This window comes from Coptis chinensis, chromosome 3, assembly GCF_015680905.1.
Source record: "Coptis chinensis isolate HL-2020 chromosome 3, ASM1568090v1, whole genome shotgun sequence".
NCBI lineage: Eukaryota > Viridiplantae > Streptophyta > Magnoliopsida > Ranunculales > Ranunculaceae > Coptis > Coptis chinensis.
In genome coordinates, this window is record NC_141458.1 from 54,017,159 (window position 1) to 54,039,776 (window position 22,618).

General features: G+C 37.1%; 1 protein-coding gene and 2 long non-coding RNA genes across 3 annotated transcripts; all 3 read right to left on the bottom strand.

Moving 5' to 3' along the window:
- Positions 1–5,767: 5,767 nt before the first annotated feature.
- LOC147510024 ((R)-mandelonitrile lyase-like) lies at positions 5,768–8,714 on the bottom strand. The gene is made up of 5 exons (XM_086597986.1): positions 8,707–8,714; positions 7,066–7,154; positions 6,476–6,763; positions 6,026–6,137; positions 5,768–5,946 (listed from the first exon to the last, which is right to left on the bottom strand). Exons 1-4 carry the CDS (start codon positions 8,712–8,714, stop codon positions 6,112–6,114), a joined length of 411 nt encoding a protein of 136 aa, XP_086454112.1. The 3' UTR covers positions 5,768–5,946; positions 6,026–6,111.
- Positions 8,715–13,996: 5,282 nt separating this feature from the next.
- LOC147510025 (uncharacterized) lies at positions 13,997–14,503 on the bottom strand. Its single transcript, XR_015216701.1, has 2 exons — positions 14,464–14,503; positions 13,997–14,341 (listed from the first exon to the last, which is right to left on the bottom strand). It is a non-coding gene; the product is annotated as an uncharacterized LOC147510025 (long non-coding RNA).
- Positions 14,504–15,577: 1,074 nt separating this feature from the next.
- LOC147510026 (uncharacterized) lies at positions 15,578–16,331 on the bottom strand. Its single transcript, XR_015216702.1, has 2 exons — positions 16,259–16,331; positions 15,578–16,022 (listed from the first exon to the last, which is right to left on the bottom strand). It is a non-coding gene; the product is annotated as an uncharacterized LOC147510026 (long non-coding RNA).
- Between the last annotated feature and the right edge of the window lie 6,287 nt (positions 16,332–22,618).

A 22,618-nucleotide genomic window follows, 5' to 3' on the forward strand; every position in this document is an offset into this window, starting at 1 on the left:
TTAAGACCGATTAATTAGATTAGAAAACATTCCATGCTAGAGAACTAGGAGTGGAACGAATTTGTTACTCCACTCTATTTCGTTAGAATTGAGAGTAGAAAACTTGATAAATATAGGCACATAAGATAGTTTTAGTTTACTTACGTTTTGAGTTCATCGTTCATTTCGTAGGTAAACTATCAATTTTACAATTTATCACAACCCCTATAAATAGTGGACCTAAGCGCCTCATGTAATTTGTCAATTCACTTATATTCTTGTCTCCAGAACTTGAGGCAGAGAGAGATTAATAATAAAAGATTCGGTTTTAACTAGCTGAGTCTTAATAAATTAGTCTTTCTAGTCTTATGTTCTTCAACTCTTCTTCTTCTCGTTCTTCGTGTTCTTCCTTCTTTATGGAAAACTAATCTTCTCCTTCAAGGGAGAAAATGAAGTCGGTGCTTAGGGTTTGTTGATTATTTTGGTTCATGGTGTTCTCCAATCAAGTTAGATCTTTATGTTTTAAGTTATTAGTTATTAGTTTCATTGCCCACACCAGGGGATGGAAGTATAGATTAAGGTTTTTATTTATTGCAATCGAATATCATGCTAATTTAGGGTTTTATTTATTGCAATTGAATATAATGCTATAATAGAGTTTTATTTATTGTAATTGAATGTTATACTATTATTCTCTACTTTTCTTCTAGTTGTGTAGTGTTTTAGAGTAAGGGAAATATTCTTTGTGTTTGCCTTAGATGGTGATTTATTGAATAGCTGCCCAAGCTCACATAAAAGGAAAGAAGATACTAGTAACATGAACATAGGAACACCCTTAAGTAGAGTTATTCGTTAACGATGTTTCGTCCAAGAAGGCATCAGCACTCGCTCGATTGCCTAATTGTAGTCTACTTGTGAGAACAACCATGAAGCAAAAGGTCATTGAATCAAAAGTATTGGTGGATTATAATCTCTTGAATTCCCTCTCTTATAAATTCTCAATAGTTTAGTTTAGTTTAGCATTAGAATCTACAATATCTATAATAATAGTTTTTAATCCCTCAAACCCCCTTTCTAGTCCTGTCCTTCAAATAAACATACACTTAAAAGTGGAACGATACCCAACTCATCCTTTACTTATTGAGGGATAATTAGGTTTTGATATGCTTCTATTTTGTTCAACGACCATCATCCATCTACATCATCTATCTACATCATCCATATATCATCTACACACACAAAAAGAGGCAAGGTCAAATGGCGCCGCTGCCATTTTAAGTTGTTTATGTTTAACATTTTCTTTCAAGATTAGAACTTTGGATCTTGAGTTAATTTTAGCCGCATCATCCATCCTTTTAAGAAAGAAATAAGCTTGAAAAACATCTCGAAGACAAGATCTACCATCCATGTTAGTCGAATCTTCATTCTTTTTATTGTTTTCTTAGTATAGTTGCATCATAGTTTAGTTTTATTGCTTTCTAATTGCATTTAAGACTTTTTCAACAATTGAAGTTGTAAGCCAACACAGCGAAACATCAAACTCTAGTGTTTCTTGTCTGAATCTTGACAAACGGACTATCATCTATGGGCCGTGGTACTTAAGCAATCCAAATGATTCACCATAACCCTAGAAGAGACAGCTTTAGACAACGGACGAGATACTAGTTGCAAAGCCCAACCCAGTTGAAGGAAAGTAGTTTTGCATATTAGTTTAATTGCATTCAAGCATAGTAGGATAGTTTTTCATCATCTTCGCATAGCAAGAATACTAGACAAGATTGATACAATGGCCGCACGCAATGATGGAGGTGTTATGGACACCAATAATCCTGAAGCTATCCCACCCATACAAGCATAATAGAGGAAGAAGCTGAGCGATTTCTATTTGCCAATCATTGGAGACCCACCCAGCAGTATTGTTTTTCCAGAGAGAGAAGCTAACCAGTTTGAACTTAGAGCATCAATAATCTCTATGCTTCCAAAGTTCAACGGTTCAGACAATGTTCAGCCATATGTCCACATGAACAAATTTCTATCAGTCCTCAGAACTTTAAAGAACCAGAATATCAGGGATGAGAGTATCAAGATCATTCTGTTCCCACTCTCACTCGAAGGTAAAGTATCTGAATGGTTAACTACACAGCCGATCAATTCAATAGACATCTAGGAGAAGTTGAGAACAAAGTTTATGAACAAGTTCTACCCACCCCAAAAGACAAATGCCATGCAGCAAGCCATCAACAATTTCAAAGGGAAGGTGACTGAAGAATATCATCAAAGCTGGGAGAAATTCAATAATATGCTAGTCTCATGTCCACATCATGGTTATGATAAGAGCACACTTGCTCATTTTTTCTATCGAGGACTCTCGATGATGAACAAGCAGATGATATAGTCAATGCACAAAGGCAAGTTTACATCGATGGATGGAGAGGAAACACTACACCATAACAGGTTATTTGCAACGGCAAAAAAGCGTTGCTAATAATTTTCGCAACGCTTTTTAAGCGTTGCAAATATGGCGTGGGTAAAGTGTTGGAAATTTTTGCAACGGTTAATAAGCGTTGCAAATAGAAATTTCCAACGCTTTTTAAGCGATGCAATAATGATTTGCAACACTTTTTATAACTATTTTGTATACAAATTTAAAATATTTGCAACGTTTTTTTTATTTCACAAACGCTTTTTAAGCGTTGGTAATTTGTAATGGCTTTTAATCGTTGCAAAGTTGTTAGTTAATTTTAAAAAATAATTTAAAAATTATTTGTAACGGTTATGGACCGTTGCTGATGGGTTGCTGATAAAAAAAAAATAATTTCACATATTTTGTAGCAACTAGCTAAACCTACAAAAAGATGGCCCCTTTTGCACCAAATATACATAAATCATAAATTCTTATTTAAGCTAAATTTATTCGGTACACAATACATTCTCATACTATTTTACAAAGAAACCATAATATACATGGAAAAAAAATCGATAAAGTACAAAACTAATCCAACCATATACATTCACAAACATTCACAACTTTGACCGATTTTCTAAACCTCACAAACTTATTGTTGGACTATGATAAGAGCCCAAAACTTTAGTTTTAACCCCTTAACCATCATACTTTTAGACCAATTATGTGAGTAATAATTAAGAGTTAATACTGATCACGTGTTTTTATGCATTTCAGGCTTCAAAGTCCATTATGTGCAGAAATGTGCCACTTTAGCAAGATAAAGGAGCAAAGGTCGGTTGCTAAGGAGTTCTATGAATAAAGGCCAAGATTCAAGGATACAAAGCCTTTGTAAAGCCCGGTCAAAAGCTGAAAAGTCAACACGGGCAGAAACAGAGCACAAGTCAGCAGAACTTCCGAAGGCCGTATCTTTGGACTCAGACCTCGGAATTGGGAGTATCTTATGTGAAAACGACCAGCTCGGAAAGAGATTTCCAATGGTCCAAGCCTTGGCACAATCAGAGGAGAAGAAGTGGACAAAAAGTCTATCGAAGCCAACTGCAGCTGAAGAGGTCTTTTTGGACTAAAGAAATTGGGTTTTGGGCCCGATTTTACGGCCCAAAACATGGCTCCAAGTCCATGCATGATTTTTGGATCTGAAAGTATAAAAACAAAAGCTTGACTCTTTGTTAATGGTAGATGGTTAGGTTAGAAAATAAATTAGGTTAGGATAAGAAAAGTAGCCATTAAACCTTAGTTCTAGATCTAGTTTTACATTAATTAATTATTTTATTTCTTGAGTATTGAATCATTATTTTTATTGTTCATTAGATTAATAAGTAGTTGTTATTCATTCAATCATATCTTGTTCTTATTGTTCTATTAGATTTATAAAGTTAATTACTTATTCCTTAATGACATGTTCTTATTATTGTTCTTGTGTTGGGAATGGTAGTATAGAAATTTCACATCAAATCATTACTCTCACCATTGTTCCTTTTGGTTTGATTAGTTGAATTAAATTTAAGTCTAGACCGTTAAGAGTGGAATAAATCATTACTCATTATATTGCATGATTATGTTTTGAGAGTAAGAAAAATTGATTTAAACGTAAGAACGGTAGGATTACGTATTAGTATTGTTAACATTAATATTTAGGATTCTATTATTTTTACGGTTATCAGACTATCACCATAAAAAAAGTTTTCATACTATGATCCTAAACAAGAGATAATAGCTTGCGTTGTTGAAAACCGTATGCCCATTTATTTCCACAAATGCTCCAAAAGAGATCCTAGCATTAAGATAAAATAGTCGACCAAGAAAAGATCATGAAGCAGACAATAAGGGGATCACCTGCACAGAATGCAAAACAGTTTTAGAACAATGGCATGGTCCACATTTTTATCTCTCGACACTCCGAGGTCATTTCTCATCCTGACAAAAAATGCCCATGAAGGATCTACGACAAAAACAAAAGCGGAAGGAATATTATCAAACCTTAGTCTCACAAGCGGTGACATCGTGAAAGGAAGAGCCCCTCGCACACGATCTTCCCACTCGCAATCAAGTACTACATGTTAGCTGGATTATAGTTAAAAGTTTATCTTGAATATTAATAGTGCAAATTTTATCAAGCCCCTTTACCTCTCGGAGAAGAAGTGAATCCGAAAGGCAACCGGAGACTCTTGCACCGGTGTTACTACTTGCACCGCTAGTCCTATCGCTCTCGCTAGAACTCCGATTACTTTCGGAGCACTAGTGGATCCTCGTGGTGGCAGTTCAAGACAAAGAGAGGCAGGTGTTGTGTTGAACCAACCATGGAACAATACATTCAGCCGTGATACATATGGTTACATGGCATCTGGTGTGCCGAGTTCCCACTCAAATTTTTCTTTACAAAAGCAGGCGTGTGAATCTGTTCGGAGATGCCTCTGTGAGATCCTTACCGTGGGAATTGCTTCAATTGACGATTGAGCTGATATGAATCCTGAGTTTCATCATTTAACTCAGAAGAAATAGCTTGTAGAACCTTAAGGACTGCAGGCAACGCTTCTTTTATATGCTCAAAGTGACGTCTTTGGAGGGATATAAGCACTGCAAGGAAGAAATAAATGCATCAAGAAACTATCTGAGCTCTCTTGACATTATACTTGTACCTAGCGAATAAGTAATTTCATCTCTGAGTCTTACATGCATAAAATGTGTGAACTTTATAGGGTAGATTCAGTTGGTAAATAGTGAGTAAAACTTTTCAACATTCAACGGCTTTTACCTTTTGATAGAAGCAAAGCAAAAGAGGAGTAAAAGAAGCGGGGTTCCTTGCACATCCCTTTATGAGTATATAATACCTGATTCAATAAAAAAAAAACACAATGAAACATGTTGAAAACAAAGATTACCAACATCGAACAATTAATAAAGATTGACCTCGCAGATAACGGTGAGCATATCTTTTGGACTACAAGTAGATATAAGGTGGTCAAGTATACGTTCACCAATCTGAAATAACTCTTTGGACACGCATTTCGTAAAACACGAAAACTAATTTGGGCAAGACAAACGACAGTGCATCAACAACCACCTGCAGAAAAACACATATTCATTAAACAAACAATTTCATATAGTTAATAAAAACAAAGTGGTCAAAACTAAACCTAGTTTAAAGAAGGAGAGGAAATAAAAGCAAGTAGGTGATTGAGCGTTTTCAGTGCATTTTCTTTTGAAACTTGATTGGCAAGTTGTTGTTGTTCTTCTTCTACTATTGATTCTTGAAGAATAGTGTTGTCGTGAACGTAGTCAATAAACTCGACAAGCTTAAACCGACGTTCGAAAGTGTTTCAATTCCGGTCTTTGACCGTGATAAAGAGTTGAGTATTCCTTCAAGATTCATCATTAATAATTCCATTTCTTTCTTCTGTGGAGGCTTTTTTTATTTATTTTTACTTAAGAAAGATGCGATATTTTGTCTTGCCGATATATAAAATAGTGTTGTCTTTGAGCATCAATTTCCTCTACACAATCTGCAGAGCATACAGTTGAGCCACATAAATATGTTGACCTGTGGCTAAAATATATTCACATTCAGAACTTCATGCCTACCTTGAAGGCCAAGCTCTATCAATTTCAGGTATCCTCCTGGCTGTAACAGTTCCCCAACAATTCTGTCTGGCTCGCTCAAATCTCTCTCAATCATAAGAACTCGACGTCCATCCTGATATCAATTGCAAATAACATTGCAGCTTGAATTCTTCGAATACATAAATATTAGTTTTAACTAAGAAGCAATTTCATCATGACAATTAATAACTCAATGAAACACCTGTTTAAGCAGACACCCAACCAACTCACAATTTTAAAATACAGTGAGAGTATTGAAACTAACTCTTAAGCTTATTCTAAAAGCACCAATGGTTGATGTTTCTTAATCTTTTTCAAGCAAAGGGCCATTCTAAACATGTATTACAATATGAATTCCAACCAAAACAAACACACATACAAAATAATAGAATGTAATACAAGAAGTTTTTTGAATGGAAAGAATAGGAGTACCAGAATCAGAAGAAAGGGTATTGAACAGAATACGCTCAACACTGGCATGAAGAGCCACCATGATATTTGAAGGTCTAGCATGATTAAGTAAATCAGCAGCACTATGTCTTCTCCCCAAACCATCAAAAGTAGACCCACCAATCTTAGTCCCAACAACATGATGAAGATTAAAACCATTATAAGGTGCAACATTAGCTTCAAGAAGTCCATCACGAACTGCGGATTGCCAGTTTTTCAAATGAGGTCTAAGAACAACAGCTTTTTCAATCCAATCATAAGACCTGTTCACTAAATCAAGATTCAATTTAAACCTAGGTTGTTTAAAGAAGTCATCATCAACTCTACTATAAAAACCAGCATTAATAGCACAACTTCCACCAAGAACTCTTCCTCTACCATTCGCAACACCATCTTCTGATGAAAAGATTCTCACGGCAAGTGGGTAGTGCGATGGATTCGAAGTTAATGTTGTTAGAAATCTTTCTTGTGTCCATAAGTTTGGATATTCATGTGTATGTCCACCTCTTTCTAGGACTAAAACCCCAATCAACTTTCAATTAACAATTCCAAACTTACAAATATAAATTTACCTCGACTACAAGCCAAAGATGGTGGTGACTGATTGTTCGAGAGAGCGAAACTGAAAGCCGATTCCTCTTTCGGTCCTTGGGTTCTCTTTCTGGAAAGGAAAGTGTAAAAACAAGTTTTTTCTTCAGAAATGACGATAAACAAACAAACTCGCCAAGTCAAAAACCGTTTCTTTATTTAAAATTGCTTATCGAAACACTGAGTTTGCTTTCTGGAACGAAACCAAACTCATTCTTTATAGAAGGACCATCAAAACAGAAGAATACCCTTCTTCTTCTTCGGTAAATCATCTTCAAAGAACAAAGTCTTTCGGGGCAAAAACTGGTTTTCAAAGCTTTGGTTTCAACACAATCCTTTGTTGGGAATTAGAAAAAGGAAGAAAAAGGTAGGAAGTGATTGTTCTGGAGAAGAGGAGGAGGGGTTGAAGGAGAGAAAGAGGAATGATAAGAAAACCCTAACCTAGCGGCTGTGAGAGAGAAAGAGAGGTTTTCTATTCTCAAATACCGAGCGCGATTTCTTTTTTGTTTCTTTCTTTTCCAAATTTCGATGTTGTTTTGGTTTTTTGGATTTGTAATGTTTCTCAAACGATTTTGAAGCGTTAGCAATTAATTCCGGAAATTCACCAAAATAAACTAACGCTTTACAACATTGCTAACGCTTATATAAGGTTGGCAATTTGCTAACGGTAAATAAGCGTTGCAAAGCAAAAAAGGTGTGTGTTGCAAATATCCTATTATGGTGTAGTGAAACTTACAACTTTCTCAAGAATTTAGCTGAAGAAACACAATAGTGGACTACTAGCAATGAGAATGTCGCTAGCATGGAGGGGGAGTCAAAGCAATTTGGTTACCAAGCACATGAACAATCATATCAAGAACTAAAGTCTACATTGGCCAGCTTAGCCACCAGCATTGAAACTTTGAGTAAGAAATTCAATCAGTTCTCCATGAATCCCTCCAAAATCAACAAGTCTCAAGCTAAATCTCTCCTAGTCATGCAAGCTAGCCGATACTGTGAAGTCTGTTCGGACACTTCCCATGCAACTCTAGAATGTCCTGGTTACTATCAACATGCATCAATTGGAGAGTATAATATAAACTCCTTTCAGAGGCCCAACCAAGGTGGTAATAACTTTCAAGGTAATTATTGGAGATAGAACGCTGGACCACCAGGTTCTCAAGATCAAAGTTATATTCCACAGACAAGTCAAGCTTTACAGTTGGTTCCTCAATAACAATTTTACTCTCAACAGAATTCCAATACAAGTGAAGAGTTAGTGCCTAATCCTATGAGAAATTATGCCGCACCTGCCAACTTGGAGAATGCTATTACTTTGCTATCACAGAAAAATCAGAAGTTTGAAAGTGTTCTAGAGCTTATTGCACAGTCTTAGCTTAATCTCCAGCAATCTCATGCAAGTCAATGTTCTAGAATGGAGTCTCTAGAGGCTAAGGTCGACCAACTCACAACTGCTTTGTCTATAAAGACACAAGCCACTCAACCTAGCTTATTGGAACCAATATTGAGGAGTGAAGATGTATGCCACATTGGGACAACTTCTAGTACTGATCACCTCCATGATCATGTCAGCTCAGTTACTACTCTCAGATCAAGATTGAAGATAGACAATAAGGTTGACTTACCTTCTCATGATAACATTGCTACATAGCAATCGGTCAAGATTTCAAATGAAGTTCGAAAAAGAAGTGGGGGAAATCCTTTCCACTCCCATTTGTCAAAATAACCAAGACAAGATATGCAAGAATGCCAAAGAGAAAGAAGAGTAAACACATGCTGATGTGTTTGTACCAAAGGCACCTTTTCCTATGTTTTTTTGCTCAAAGCAAAAAGAACAAGAAATTTTTAGAGATGAAGGAGGCATTTGAGAAAGATAACATCAATATCCCCTTTCTCAAAGCGATCAAGCAATTGCCATCATATGCTAAATTCTTGAAAGATGCATGCAACATAAAGAGAAGTACTCATGTTCCAAAGCAAGCGTTTCTAGCTAGACAAACAACATCTATTATCCATCAGCAAGCTCCAGTCATGCTCAAAGATCCAGGAAGCCCTATAATATCATGCAAGATAGGAGAAAAATTCACGGGTAATGCTCTTTTAGACCTTGGTGCTAGTGTTAATCTCTTGCCATATCATGTTTACCAAGTGTTGGGCCTGGAGAACCTAAAGCCTACACAAGTCAAATTGAAGTTAGCTGACCGTTCTACCAAGAATCCCAGAGCCATAGTTGAGGATGTTTGTATGCACAAAAATGTGTACCTAGGTCCATACAATTGATTTTAGAGTCGTCACTAATTTTATTAAAGAAAAGTTGAGTAAAACCTATGTGAAGGACTAGCCCTCGAAACTAAATGATTATTGGGTTAAGGAGTCAAGGAAAGATGTGGGAAGGTGTTAGGCACCCACGCTCGACTGGTAAAACCAACCTTACTTCTATTGAGGTGTAATGTATTAAGATAGGCAAACGAAGAAAGTTTGAAAAATTAATCTAACAAGTTGGATGATCTTCTTATTAAAAAACTAATAACTATATGCTATAATAAAACTAAAAAAAAAATAATCCTAATATGCAATACTAATTAAAATAAAAGAGAAAAGAAAGATGTCACCTTGTTTGGAATGTTGCCTCATACTTGATTGTAGATTGATTGATTGATTGATGATCTTGATTGATTATTGATGAATGATGATGATAACCTTGATTTGGAATTGACAACTGTGAATTTTGGATTGAAACAGGTGATTTGAGAAAAAAACAACTTTTGGTAAAAAGAAGTTTCTACTCAAGATCGAAAGAGGGGAAAATAAGACTAAAGACGAAGAACACGAAGAACTTCATTAGAAAAACCTCAAAGTAGAAATTTTACCTTCAACTCTAGATTAAACTAAAGAAATTCTACTTTAGAATGATGAACTAGAAAAGGAAAAAAAGAAGAACCCTCAAGGAAAGAAAACTACTAGGTTATTAGCTCTGAATAGCTAGGTCCAGATTATTAACTCCGAATTCCTAGCTCTAGATATTTTTTGTGGGTGAATGAGACCAATATTTATAGCTTTTGGGCGTGGATTCAAATATGGTAATGAGTTTGATCCAATGGCTAGGTGTTGATGAAGAAAAATCCAATGGCTTGATCTCTTTCTGGTTGCACCTCCTAAATCTGGCCCTTGATTCAAGAGGTGGGATAAGGGGTGCGATCTTAGCCCATGATCTTTGGATATTTCAGATGGATTAGGGAAAAAAATAAAGCCCTACACGTCCTTAATGAGCCTATAATCCAGGGTTTCCAAACTTGGCTCCAAAATGGCATATTCTCTAGAATATTCTTGATTTTAGGGATCAAATCAAATCAAACAGATAAGGAAGGTTCTCTAGGTTTTTGGAGGCTTCAAAATGGGCTATAAAACCTAATGAAAAGTTCCAACCCGAGCTGGATCCACAGCCCACGAGCACAAGTCCAAAATGCATAAAAAACCCCATTCTGACCATATTTTCAATGCTGCAAATTTCCTTTGACTGAGTCAAAATTAGGCAAACTCTTCTTCACAAAAATTGTTCATTAATCCATTAGGAAGGTCCATGAAATCTTAAAAATACCCTTAGGTCAAAATCTTACTCCAAAAAAATGTTGCACTCAATAGTGCGCACAACGGGATGAAACGGGATATGGCAAGATTAGGGTTTCTGTAATCCAAAAGGAACCTAGGAAAGCTTGTACTCATTTTGAAGGATTTTTCAAGGGGAATTCAAATATGAAATAATCTCATCCAAAGAAAGAGTGGAAAAATGAGATTTGGGCTCCAAAGGGTTACAGGGGCATTTTGGTCATTTTCAGCTCAAACTCAGAAAGCAACGAAACTTTAGCCATAGCTAGAACATGAGGAGGAGTGCCTAAAGATGCTAAAAGAAGATGAAAAGAAAGAAGTTTGATGTAGAAAATAAGACTCTAGAAAGCAAATCACCTTATATGATCAAATTTAATTCAAGGTAAAATCGTGAATGAATTATGCCTGGGTGCAAAAATGGGGTGTCTACAGTTGCCCCTCTTTGGCAGAGGTTGCTTATAACTAAACGGCAAAGCCATGGAGACAAACCATTTTTGCCAAGCTCCAACCAAAAGATCTCATGCAATTTTTGAAAATTCGTTTGAAAAATATTTTTGAAAGAGGGCATTTCCCTAGATATTTGAAATCCTCCATTTTTTCCAAGTTGTTTGCGAGGGCTTAAAAATGATTGAATGTTGGTGGATGCATCGAACGGACTTATGCCACGCAACATGGTAACTGGATTATCTGTGGAAGCATCGGACGTACTTATAACACAAGACAAAATATCAATGCTAATGGAAGCATCGGACGGAGTTACACCGCGTAACATGATATTGGTTGATTGAAAAATATTTTCTGAAAATGATGAACAACTTTTTTGAAATCAAGGGACAATTTTTTTTTTTTGAAATCTAATATATTTTTCAAATTCATTTTGGAAAACTGGTGAAATTAAATGGATAGATCAATTCATTCATGATTTTGACTTAAATTAAAGATTCTCATATAATGGTGATAACCAAACACTAACGAAAGACTCACCGGAGAGAGCAAGAAGATCCACTGGAAATGGAAGATTCTAAAGATGAAGGAAGAAGACGCAGACGAACACAGCTGAAGAAGATAAGAGATGTGCTGGAGATGAAAGATGGATGGTGGGGATGATGATATTCAAGTTCAATCAATCAATCAATCAATTACGTTCAAATATTCGGATTGGAAAAGACTGTCACTATGAGTTCAGGCTGATCCATCCGTGAGGCTATCAATAAAAACTGACATTGTTCTCGCGAACAATTTTAATGTTGCACAAATGGAGTTACCGAAATGATATTAATGATCAATTGGTTGGCAATAGTGCGGTGGTGAAAACAAAACTTGATGAATATTTTCTCATACTGGAGGGGGTAAGAACCCCATAGTACTAATATTCAATATTTTTTATTTATTTTTTTTGAAAAGTTTTTGGAATTTTTGGTTTTGTTTTTGGAAAGTTTTTTTTTTGGGTCAAACTTGGTCAACTGTCAAAACTGGTCAAAACCGGGTCAACTGGTGAGAACCAGGTCAAACAGCTAAAACCCGGGTCAGTCTAGACCAACCGGGTCAACCTGGGCCAACCGGATCAAACGGGTCCAAACCTGGTTGAACAGGACCGAACCTTATGCCAAAATAGGTAAGGGGTACCCGACCTTCCTTATCTGGTGCTTGCACCGAATAATTGAATTAGAACAACTTTTTTAAAAAAGGGAAGGAATCTCAGTAAAAGGACAAAAAAGAAACTTCCCAAAATTCAAAATAGAAAGAGAAACCGCCTTATTCCCTTTTCTTACCTCCAAAACACACGAATAAGTACTGAGCCTACAGCTCTATTCCGGCTTTATTCCCTTCTCTTGTTAAGGCCCATCAGCACTTTCCATTTGTGATCCAAGCAAGGACCTGCAACTTCTAAAAGCTGGAGCAAAGGAACGCTATATATAGGCTTGAGAAGGTGCATACGTACCTCACCAACTTTTTCCACAACCGGTACAGAGAGTTAACATGGCAGCCTCCTCCCAGTCATCTTCTTCAAGCCATGGTAAGCTTGCTTTTCTTCCTTTGGATCATGTCAAGTTCTTCTCTCATCTTTTTTTCTCTTTTCCTTTCCCTTTGTCGTAGGAAACCTTATTCCCGGAAAGGTAGACATACCTTGTTGGATAGTGGTGAACTTTAAGGACAGCGAAATGCATGCTTTCACCGGGTATAACCTAGGAAATTCCCTCGGATTACTGCCTTTTGAACTTGATTGGGTCACAATGAAGCTAGCTTTAAAGTACTGGAATTCGTCGTCTCATACTTTCCAATTCGGAGACTCCGAACTCGTACCAACCGTGGAGGAATTTGCAGCCTTGCTTGGTGTTATAGATCAAGGTGAATGAAATGCGATCCTACCCTCGTTCCTCGGAACCACACCGTTACTCGTTTCCATCTGCAGTCATACGAGCACTGTCACAGCCCGAATTTCTAAACAATTACAAAGTGAATATTTGAAATATAAATATCTCAAACATCACTCGGTTCAATTGTCTAAAAACTCAGGCTATGACGGGGTGGATACAACACATGTCAAAACCTAAAACCCCCATCATACAAGAATCAACTTAAATTAAAAATAATCCCAACAATTATCCGCCATTACTTTATTAAGATATCATCCCGTCCAAACAAAACATCAAACAGACTCTCAAAATAAATAGTCCTTACTACCATGTTCTCATGTCATGCTGAAAATATAACTACGTTATTACATCCTTTCAATAAGAATCAAAGCTAACAAAAGAACTAACACTACAAGAAAAAAGGCTTTATATCACTGTTAAAAACAGTGACAAAAAGTCTTTTGTGACGGTTTTTTTTTTTTCCAAAACCGTGACGGAGTGAGAGTCATTTATTTTTTTCCCAAAACCGTCACAAATATTTGTTCCAGACTAGCCTCTCTCTACCATAAAAAACGGTAACAACTACTCAAAAACCGTCACAACAAATCATATCATTTGTGACGGTTTTAAATAAACGGTTATGCATTCATCCTTTTTAACGGTCACAAAATCATAAAAAACGGTAACAACTGCTCAAAAACCGTCACAACAAATCATATCATTTGTGACAGTTTCAAATAAACAGTTATTCATTCATCTTTTTTAACAGTCATAAAAAGTATCATTAGTCATGACTGTTTTGGGTAAAATAAAATTGATATGTATATATAAATATATTTTTTTTATTAAAAATAATAATAAAACGTGAATATATATAAAAACCCCCAAAATTGGGGACCTGCAATAAACTACACACCTGAATAAACTACATATCTGAATATGATCCATTAAATTTCAAATAACACTCATATATATTGCTAATTTCATTGAAACATTCCAATCCCATTAGATAACCAATATATATTTGTACTTAATCGTAAAACGTAATGAAATAAATAACACATTTCCAATCTAATTCATATAAATATAATCAGCCTAATCCAAATCCAAATCCAAATGAAAAATAATCTAATCTCGTCAAATTCGATCACCCATATATATGTCTCTTCAACCTTTATGGTCCATCTTCATCTTGAGGATAGTTCATAATACATTCTTGGATGAACATAACAAAATCCATTCGAACTTCATTTATTTCCTTGTCGGTGAAGGCCTTTTTATTGCTAAGATTTTTTATCTGAAATATAAGAAACAAGTTTAATATTTTGCAAAATAGAGAATAAAAAAAAGTTAAAAACACGGTTGCTAAAGATATCAAAAGCATAAATTAAGTTAAAATGTGAGAGGTATTTTATTTACTTTCAATGACAAAGGAGAAGGATCGCTCATTATGTCTCGCGATAAAGTTTATCGAAAGTGAATACCACATTGTTTACCGTCTGCAGTTGCGGAGGGCCCCGCAAAAATATCAAATTATGAAATTGAATCGGGGGCAAATTACTTATTAGGGGGCAAAATTATATTTTGAACAAATTAGTTCTAAATAGAAAAAATGCAATCGGAGGCAAGGGTTGAGCAATAAGAATTGCAAAGTACAGTATCAACCCGAGTTGTTTGTAATCAGATATTAGGGTCCTACGATCGATGTCAAAATATTGTCATTGTTAAAATGATAACCACACAGGATAGGAACATTGTTAAATTAGTTTCGAGAGTACAAAAGTTACATTAATTATTCAAATGGAAAAGCTAATGGTAAAAGAAAAGAAACGAGGTGATGCCGCTTCACTTCACTTAACCCCGGAAAGAACAGATGATGAGAGACTACGACCAAATATATTGTTAGCAATACGGTTGCATCAAGTAATAAAACTACTTAACTATAGCAAGATTAGGGTTGATACACCAATCGTATTAGTAGTCATATATTAGGTCGATACAGTTACACTACAACTAAACAAACACAACTAAACAATCTATTCACTTCCAAACAAGTCTCCAAACCTTCAACATCACCATTTCCAACACACAAAACCAACAAGGTACCACAACTTGCACGGGGGGACACACAGCATACACCACCTGCACCACACCCCAGCCAACACACACAAGCACCAAGATGGCTTTCTAGCATTGGTCTATTCTTGGTCTTTGCAATGTTGACTTGATCTGTTATAGCACAAGGTCCAACCACCAACTGCTACACCCCCATTGGCTTCACCACCAGCAAGTGAACCTGCTCCAGTAACAACTATTGTACCCACACCATCATCTGCTCCTTCAATGGTTCTAGTCAGTTCTCTACATCACCCTACTGCTCCTGTTGAGCGTATACTGCATTGCAGTGGGGCGTGAGCGTAGTATATCATTTATTTGGCTCAACGAACTGTCTAACTCTAAACATCATAATACTCATGAGCAGATTATATGCATGTCTTGTCAAATCTAATGAGAAATACTATACTGATTCTGCTGAAGATAACCAACTTTTATAGAAGTAAAATATGCATGCAGCAGAATTAAAACTCACGCGCAACTCAATAACTTTGAGGGTTCTTATTTGAATTTTTTTTTATGGGAAATGGTTCCTGGGCAGTGATGGTGATTACAAGCCATGAACTGTTCTCAGTTCTCACTACTGCAGAAGGAATCACGAACAAACTGGAAAGAACCGATTCTGCAGATTTAGCCGTTCTACAGAAAGTTTTCATTTTATGGGCCTGATTTTTATTGATCATGCAGAGGCGTTCAGACCTTCAGGGCCGATAGTTTGAGAACTGATACTTAAATAAAGTGCCAGTGATTTCCTTTGATGTGAGACTTTGAGTTTGGAGATGCACTTGTCATTCATATTTGCCTCTCCAAATTGCATTCGTTTCCCCTCCAAATTGCATTCGTTTCCTCGCACACAAGAAAAACTGTACATAGCCTAACCCATTCAATACAGCATTATATAAATAAGAACTGTTCTTAAGGTACAGAAGATACCCTCTTAACTATGCATGAGGGAAGCAAGGGATTTCCACACTCGTGAACAGCTGAACTTAATTAACTAGTGAGGTTGGCATATGCTTCTACAATCCCTCCTCCCCATGTCGCTTGACTTCTCCGTTTTGAAAAAGAATTTTTTGAAGAATACTTTTGATTGAACAACCTTCATTCCAGTCTTTCATAAAGTTGATGAGCAGGAAGCAACACTCCCTCTTGTCTGCCGTGTATTGTAGGAGTTGCAGCTTAGACAGAAAGGCAAAGGGAGTTGTCCGCTGGTTTGTCTTTGGCGATTGCACCATAGATAGAGCGGTGGTCGATCCGGATTCTACTGCCCTACCCTTCCGACACGTCCGCTCATCCACAGCTCTCTTCCGAGCCCACTATGTTGTAAGGCTGCATCCCCTTCGTCCAATACCGCCTGCGTTTAAGATCAAGGAGGGGCTGGAGCTTGTTTAGAATCGAGTTCACCCGCCGCTTTAGCTGCAGCAGACTTAGCTTAAGGAGGGGTTTTCAGAACCAGCTCTGCCTATCAAGCTTGTTGAGGATCCACTTGAGACAAGAAGGCAGCGTTGGAATTGAGCGTCGCCTCTCGCCTACTTCTACTCCGGGAAATGGGCAGAACAGAGTGCTGTCACTAATACAAATACGGCACCCCATATTAACCTACTTCAGAGGTTACGATAAAGAAAAAATCACTCTTTCTTCAGAAATCGTATCCGTAGCTCAGTCGCTAGTAACGGAGACTGCCCGCCCGAACTCTTGAAGGCAGCTAAGCAGCACGAAGCTCCGTGAGTCCGTGCTCAATACATCGATTCTATTGCTGCTTTTGGTGCTTCTATCGTCATAAAATGAGATCCCATCGGCGATAACTATCGCCAGAGTCCTAAAACGTTGGAAAAGTCTAAGTATAAATGGGCTTATAGCTCGTAAAGTGCTTTTCTAAGGCTGCCTTGAGTTGACTTTGATAGACATATTTCGGTTATTTCGCGTTGCAAACTAATTGAAATCTTGTTTGATTAAAGCTATAAAGCTAGTAGAACAAAGATAGCCGGCTTGAAAGTAAGGAATAAGTGCAGAGGAATCAACAGCTGGGGAGGACTCGAGATAGATAGATAGATAAATAGCGGTAAATCTCTTCCAGCACCTTACCTAAAGGGTACAGCTGCTAAGCAAATATCGTTGTTATCTACAACAAGCCTTCATTCTAACTTGCTATAGACCACCCGGGGGTTCGCGACCACGCCCCCACAATACCAGATACCGTTACAAAAGTTCGGCACTGACCCAGCTTGTTGCTATAGGCAATTGAGACTGACTTGTGCTTGGGCGAGGGTTATGCCAGCTTTGAAAGCATTGATGATGCAGAGACAGCTATCCAGGGTCTGAAACAAAACTATGGTTCGTCCATTAAAGGCCTGTTTGATGCCAATTTATTAATCCACTGCTTCTTGCTAATATGTTTGTTTGTAAGTGATAATATAGAGATGTTCAGGCCTTCAGGGTCCGATAATTGACAACTGAAACTTACAGTGTGAATGACTATCTTTGATGTGAGACGAGGCTTAGAGATGCACTTGAAATTTATTATTGCACTTCTACTACTCGTTCCTCTAAATTGTTTTCCTTTCCTTGCACACAATCCTTCTTATCCGGATTTTGGATGTACTTCTTTATACAAATACTTTGAGGGTTCTCATTGCAAAAAAATTGAAGCAAATGGGAAACTGTATAGATGTGTTGTGCAGAATCAGTAGTTCTACAGAGAAGTTTATGGGAGGGTTATGTATATACAGACTCTTAAACGATAAGACTCAGTGTCAAATAAGGATGGTTTGTTATGGAAAGTAGGAGATGGTTCTAACTTCTTGCCTGTGTTTTTATGCTGAACCTTGGATAACCTATCGACCTATCTCAACAAAACAACCTGTCTAAAAAGCCTTCTCGATTCTATCCTAAATACAAACACAAATCTCAACAGGGTCCCAACAAGTCCAAGTTACTCAAAACCTCACTTGGAAGTTGGAACCAAAGTAGGATAGGAGAGGTGTTTCCTCAGGCTCTCACTAGTAGTAAACTAGTGAAAATTCATCCAGAAATCTCTGATAAAATCATTTGGGTTGCTAACAAAAGTGGTGAGCTTACAGTCAAGTCAGCTTACAAACACATAAACACGGAGGGAGGAGACACATATAGCTGGTGGTTCTTGCCCTCTTGGATCAGTACAAAAGTGTCAAAGACTGTTTTGACAATAGAAGTTGTGAAGGTGATGTAGGGTGTATCCGTTGGTGCTTGTGGTTTGGGTCTGATTTGAACCTAAGAGGTAGAGGAAAACAGGGACAAAACCCTCAGAGACTGACTTGAGGAGGCAATACTATGGAACAACAATGAAAAGAGGAGGCGCTCAGATATGTACTTACCTATTTCTCGCTGATGATGTATGAGATATGTAGCTGTAGAAACAAGCTGGGATTTGGAAACATAGAACCTGAGATAATGTAAAGGGTGATGTCTTTCAAGTGAAGTAGCGGAACTAGGTATATCCGAAAGTACATTATCCAAATTCAGAACTGCAGTCCCACGTATCAATATAAGAGGGACCAACGCAGACTAGAGACTGAAGCACATACAAAAATCCTGTTCATAGATGTGAGCGGATCACCTAATTGACCTAATCTATTATTTAGAATTAGTCATACAGTTAGTAAAACAGAACCTGTCATCACTTTGAACAAAGACCAACTATTTAAAAATAGAGGGAGAATTCACTTCTGTTGGTGGGGTAACAATCTTCGACATGTTAGCTGTTAATATCCCGATGACATGGAAAGGGTCCTACGCATCGATTTTGACCGGTGGTCTATGTAATGTAGATCGGATGGATTAGTTTCCTCTCGTTTTGAGAGGTGTATTCCACAGGCGTCAAAGTGCGTTGATCGGATATTGGTTTGACGCTTAGGCAGGAACTCTTGTCATCATTTTGGTAAGCTAATTTTCTGTGGATATAAAGAAAATAGTCTATGATGATGCTATGGGAATGTGTATGTTAGGATGTAATACAATTTTACAATTATTAATGAAAAGGGGTAGGGGACCTCTCAAACAACCTCGCTTGCTTATAAAAAAAAAATAGTAACTGTAATCGTTTACCTTGATATGGTGCCAACATGGTTTTTGAGAACTTCTATTCACTTGGATCCCTTTTAAAGCTATCAACGCACTACAAGTTAAAAATTTAAGCAATTAATGTCAATATAAGAAATAAAAAGTCTACATATATAATACAAAAAGTATACCAATAAATGCGTATGGAAATAGTTAATGCGTGTTGATAATGATTTCCATGTCACGGTGCATTTACCATGTAATGAATCCAACCAATAAACATCCATACTAGACAAGTCGATGACAATCACAATCCAATGGAAGCTAAAACCAAACAAGTTATTAACTAGCATTTAATATGTATTTGTAACCAAATATGAGTTCAACAAAACCAATATAATATATGTCCATACCTTGGGTTGTAAGGAATGAAAACAATTTCATTCATGTTTGCTTCCCTCGCCTATCAAGAACAAGTTTAGTTTTTCTTTTGAATCCACAACACCTAAGACAGCGGGTTGACAAACAAATATCCATCTCTAGAACAAACAAATTTCTCATACAAGCATCCGAAATGTGAAAACACAACTCATTTTATAAAAGCGATAAACATTCAATAAAATAGTTAGTAACAACGTAAGTTTTATCACCTCATATATGCAACCATACAAGGAGACTCGACAGATTCAAGATTACAAACATCCTTCACGTCATTTGTCTCTATGTATGAAAACTCTATGTTATCTCCGAATAATTCTTGTCCATATGGAAACTTAAGTCGACCACTTTGAATAATTGTACCAATCATGGCACCAAAGGAAGTGCATAGATCGCTTCCTTTGTTGTTGCGGCTACCGACTTAGTTTTTAGCCTTTACTTTTACTCGGTTGCCCTATTTTATCCTGATTGAAACCGAAAAATAAAAGATAAGCATAAAAAATTATAATGTCATGTCTAGCAAGGGTGGCCGTAACATGGTCTATGTGTACGTGGACTGGAAGTGGTCTGTAGGTATCTGGCAGTGGCTTGAAGTGTCCTGCAGTGGGCTGTGTTATGGCCTATGTGTATGTGGAGCGGAAGTGCCAGATGCACATCTACACAAATTGGAGGTGGAATGTTTACTTGTGTAAGGATCATGAGGTGGATTAGAAGGAAGAAATGTATAAATAGAGGGAGCTAGACAGAAAAAGGGAGAGGTCCGATCCTAAAGTGGGATTCTTATAAATTTACAATCATCGATATTTTTACGGTTGGCTTTCACCACTAATTCCCAGGCCAAGCAACGTGTGATCCAATAGCGTCTTCCACAAATTTCAACTTATCACCAACCTGTAGTACGGAAGAAGAGCTTGTTCTTTACCTTCCAAAATCTTCCCAACCTGCTACATGTGAGTTGTATTGCCCTAAGGAACATTGTGCAACTTAGTTTCGGTCCAAGCTCCTCGTAGACTATACCCCCTTAGCAACAATTGGATTTGAAATCCCACCAAACCGCAACTCCGCCCTAAGATGAATTGTAAAGTCATAATGGGTTAATTGCAAATACAACATAAAACAGGGATTCAAGCACTAGTATTCACCTTTCCAAGATCCCATGTATGATTTCAGACTTGGTGCCGCTAATTTGTTACTTCAAAGACATTTTCCTTTTAGAAGTTTTTGGTGGTATAGGAGAATTAGCCTTTTGGTCTTCAACAAATTTTAGGTGAGAATATTTAGAACTAAAAAAAAACTAGACACACAAAAAAATATTTTAAAGTACTTCAAAATAAATTAAAACTTAATGAAATTACCTCAATGCCTTTCAATACTAAGTGCTTTGGCCAAGCAACTTGTGATCCAAGAGCATCTTTCAAAATTACCATTTCATCTCGGTAATAGGAAGAGCAACATGATCTTTACCTTCCAAAATCTTATCAACGATCTGGCGTGCATTGTTTGGCCCTAAGGGAACATCATTGCAACTTAGTCTCGGGTCCAAGCTCCACGTAAACCTTACCCTTAGCAACAATATTGGACTTGGAACCCACAGCCAAACTGCAACTCAGTCCTAATTGTATCTGAGTTTTTAGTAATTAACAATATGAAAATAACGGAAGTGGATTAGAAGATGTGGTGTTAATCAGATTGAACCTATCTATTATATTAAGTAAAATGTGATCCGCAAAGGATTGTGACAACGATACCTTTCCAAGAGGAAGCATAGGATTTGGAAGTGGGGAATGACTTGTTCCCTTAGCATGTACCTTCCTAAAATCAGGTTCGAGTTTTTTCCCGAATGACGACTCTTCTCTTCCTTGTTCTTTGGCTATATATGTTAGAGAATATTTACAAAATAAAAGCGAAATAGGAAACAAAACACCCAATTCTAAAGTAGTGTAAACAATATTTAAAAGCTTACTTTACGCTTGCTATGTGCACCACCTAAAGGGGGATATGGTCTCTATTGTCACTTTTGTGGCTATTCAAGCAATTTTTCGGCGGGGAGAAGTGAGAGGCGATCATTAAATTTTTGCTTCTAACTCCTTGTATTTATTCTTCAATTCTTTTTTTTTTTCCGTTCTTCCTTTCCCTTTTTCTACCCTTTTTCTTTTTGTTCTTCCTTTTTCTTTTTCCTCTTCCATGAGCTTTCGACTCAATGCACATTATGTTTCTTAGATCCCGCTTTATTAAAGAAATCGCGTAATGGGGGTGACTCCATCTCCCACGCCTCTAACACGACCACCGTGTTCGAGTACCCAATGCCGAGTCAAGACGTCTTTAGTACCCTCAACCTCTAAAGTTCCTTCCTTGACTGCGTTTGATAATCATCCTACAAGATAATGAGTGTGGATGTAGACTTATCGATCACCCAAAACCACAAAAGCAGAAAACAAATGCAAGATTTGAATTAATAAGAGGGTTGGTCACAACCATAATCTACACCTTGTTTATTGTTTCTAAGCAAGTATCTCGAGCAACCCATCAAAAGTTTCTCAAAAGTGTTGTCACCCTCTCCGGTTGAACTTTGATTCATACGATTGGACTTAATAATCACACAAATGTTTCTCAAAATAAAAAGGAGTTTTATGACACCCCATTTGAAGTGATTTTGAACCCCCCCCCCCTCTGTATATCCATTCTAGTTGTGCGTGCATGGGGGCAGCATGAAAAGGAGTGCAAGTGGGTAACTTATATATTCTTAAAATTTTCCATGTACCATTCAAGAACTGCCCCTTAGTATGATAAGCTAAGCAACATGATCAAATATAGAAAGTAAAACAAGAGAAGCAAATCATCACCTTGGTCAATGTGGCACCTTTCTGCCTCTATATTGTAACCTTATTATTACTATTAATATAACATTCACACTATACTAGGAAGTATACTAGACTGAAACGCGTACTATTCTCTGCAACTTCCTTGGTAGCATCATTTGCAT

What these genes read in the sequence shown, in the direction of transcription:
- LOC147510024 (XM_086597986.1), bottom strand. An exon ending in ATCTTTGGCTTGTAGTCGAG is followed by an intron (nt 6,764 to 7,065) that starts GTAAATTTATAT and finishes ATCTTGATTTAG; the next exon opens with TGAACAGGTCTTATGATTGG. An exon ending in TACCCTTTCTTCTGATTCTG is followed by an intron (nt 6,138 to 6,475) that starts GTACTCCTATTC and finishes AATTGATATCAG; the next exon opens with GATGGACGTCGAGTTCTTAT.